Genomic DNA, 2407 nt, shown 5'->3' with positions numbered 1-2407 from the left:
GTGGGGTGGGGTGGCCCTGCCTGTCAGGGCCAAGCTGAGCTCCCAGGGATCAAGCAGCAGACCGAAATTCTCGATAAATCACCCCTAGGCACAGCCCAGTTTCGGGAATCGAACATACGTTTTCTGCGTGGAACAGCGAACTGTGTTGTCATCAACAGATGCAGTAGCATTCAACATGCATGCTCTCTTCTCTCTCTCTCTCTCTCTCTCTCTCTCTCTCTCTCTCTCTCTCTCTCTCTCTCTCTGTGTGTGTTTCTCTGTCTATCTCTCTCTCTGTCTTTCTGTCCATCTCTCTCTCTGTCTCTCAGACCATCTATCTCTTTCAACGTCTCTCTCTCTCTCTCTCTGACTTTCTCTCTGTCTCTCTGTTTCTCTTACCGTCTCTCTCCCACTTATTCTATCTCTCTCTTTTCCTCTTTCTGACTCACTCTTTCTCTGTCTCCCTGTCTATTCCTCTATCTCTCTCTCTCTCTCTCTCTCTCTCTCTCTCTCTCTCTCTCTCTCTCTCTCTCTTACTCTGTCAAATGAAGAGCAACACACTCCCCTCCGAGACGAGCTGTAGATGCTAGAGACGATGGTATAGGCAAACTGCGACCCTCCCCCCCTCCCCTAACCTATAAAAAGTTGCAAATGTCTTTTGCATGACGTCATGATGACCTAAATGTGGTTCTACAGAGAGCTGAGATCCTGGAGGTGCACACTTTTGGTCCAGAAAGTTCCAAGTTTTAGTGTGTGTGGGGGGGGGGGGCGTTTTTATTTCCCTAGAGGTTCATATCTAAACTATCACAAAAACTGCCTTAGTCAAAAGATCGGCGGAGAGTATAATATTTCCTATGACGTTTATATCTATACCCTCATAAAAACTACCTTAGCTAACAGACCGCACGTTACAATGTAATTCAGTGCTGTATTTGAATAATTTTTTTTTAACCGCGAGAAAGAATGGCCCCAGAAGTGCCCATAACAATGTGTGTGTCGTTGTATGTAAAATGTCGTTTTGCTAAGTGACGTTCTCATAACTGATCAACCCCGAGAGATGTAAAACTATTGTGGGTCAGATAGTAAGTCTCTTGTTTTGGTAAGTGTTTTACGGCGCTCACAATCCCATAAGGTCATAGGAGAATATGAACTATTTTCTAACACAAAGGCAGAAGCCAAAGTGTCAACAACAACAAAAACAACAACAACAAAAACAACAACAACAAAAACAACAACAACAACAACAACAACAACAACAACAACAACAGCAGCAACAACAGCAACAGCCGCAACAACAACAACAATAACAACAACAACAACAACAACAACAAAAACTAAAACAACAACTAAAACTACTACAACATCATCACCATTAACAACTACAACAATAATAACAACATCATCATCCTTATCAACAACAACAAAAACAACCTCATCAAAAACAACAAAAAACAACAACAACAACAACTAAAACAACAACAACAACAACATCACCATTAACAACATCATCATCCTTATCAATAACAACAACAACAACAACAACAACAACAACAACAACCACACCACAACACCACCACCACCACCAACAACAACAACAACGACCACCACCACCACCAACAACAACTTGACCCCACCACACTCCTCCACATCCAGCCCGTCCAGCCATACTTTGAGACGTCAGTGGGCCGCGGCGGGGAGCGGGCAGGGCCCTGCAAGGAGGGCTACATCTACATACCTGTGGCCTTCGTCATCATGCTCTACCTGGTCTACCTGGTAGAGTGCTGGCACTCCTGCACCAGGCTCGAGCTCAGGTACAAGGTAAGACAACCGCTTCTGGCTAAGAAAGATACACGATGGACATGTATTTCAGAACACACTGTTGAAACTGTTCAATACGACTGTCCATTGTCGATGAGAAAAGAAATCGTCTTAAACTGGTGGCGCTTGCAACTGCATAAGGTCATATGAGCGCCAAGGGGTGGGTGTCAACAGAGAAGTCTTTACAGGGAATCAGACTTAGACTGCTTACCTCTCTAGCTTCAACAGCACAAGGTCTGCTTTGACTATCAAGGCACGCCAAAATAGCAGATCACAAGAGAGTAACAAACATACAAAAGAAGTAGAGGAAAATGACAATAGTAAGGATCAGGAAAGAAAAAGCAGCAGTTCCCTGTTGTAGATCAGGCAGTTATTAGCGTGACATGATGAATCAGCCCATTTACAATTCTACTATGTTTGAACGAGAAATGTCCCCCCTTTGGGGATGTGGCCCTCTTTGATAGTGTCATAGAAATATAGAAATATAGAAAGATAGAAATATAGAAAGATAGAAAGATAGAAATATAGAAAGATAGAAAGATAGAAAGATAGAAAGATAGAAAGATAGAAATATAGGAATATAGAAATATAGAAATATAGAAAAGAAGAA

The 2407-nt window shown here is 42.5% G+C and overlaps 1 protein-coding gene across 1 annotated transcript in view; it reads left to right on the top strand.

Moving 5' to 3' along the window:
* The window catches only part of LOC101854822, a 62205-nt gene that overhangs the window by 152 nt on the left and 59646 nt on the right, over window positions 1–2407 (top strand). The window contains exons 2-3 of the mRNA XM_035972111.1: window positions 676–728; window positions 1569–1938. Of these exons, the coding sequence (XP_035828004.1) occupies window positions 676–728; window positions 1569–1938 (423 nt within the window). The remainder of the gene's footprint in view (window positions 1–675; window positions 729–1568; window positions 1939–2407) is intronic.

This window comes from Aplysia californica, unplaced genomic scaffold, assembly GCF_000002075.1.
Source record: "Aplysia californica isolate F4 #8 unplaced genomic scaffold, AplCal3.0 scaffold00581, whole genome shotgun sequence".
In the NCBI taxonomy this organism is placed as follows: domain Eukaryota; kingdom Metazoa; phylum Mollusca; class Gastropoda; order Aplysiida; family Aplysiidae; genus Aplysia; species Aplysia californica.
This window is presented reverse-complemented; position numbering and strand designations above follow the sequence as displayed.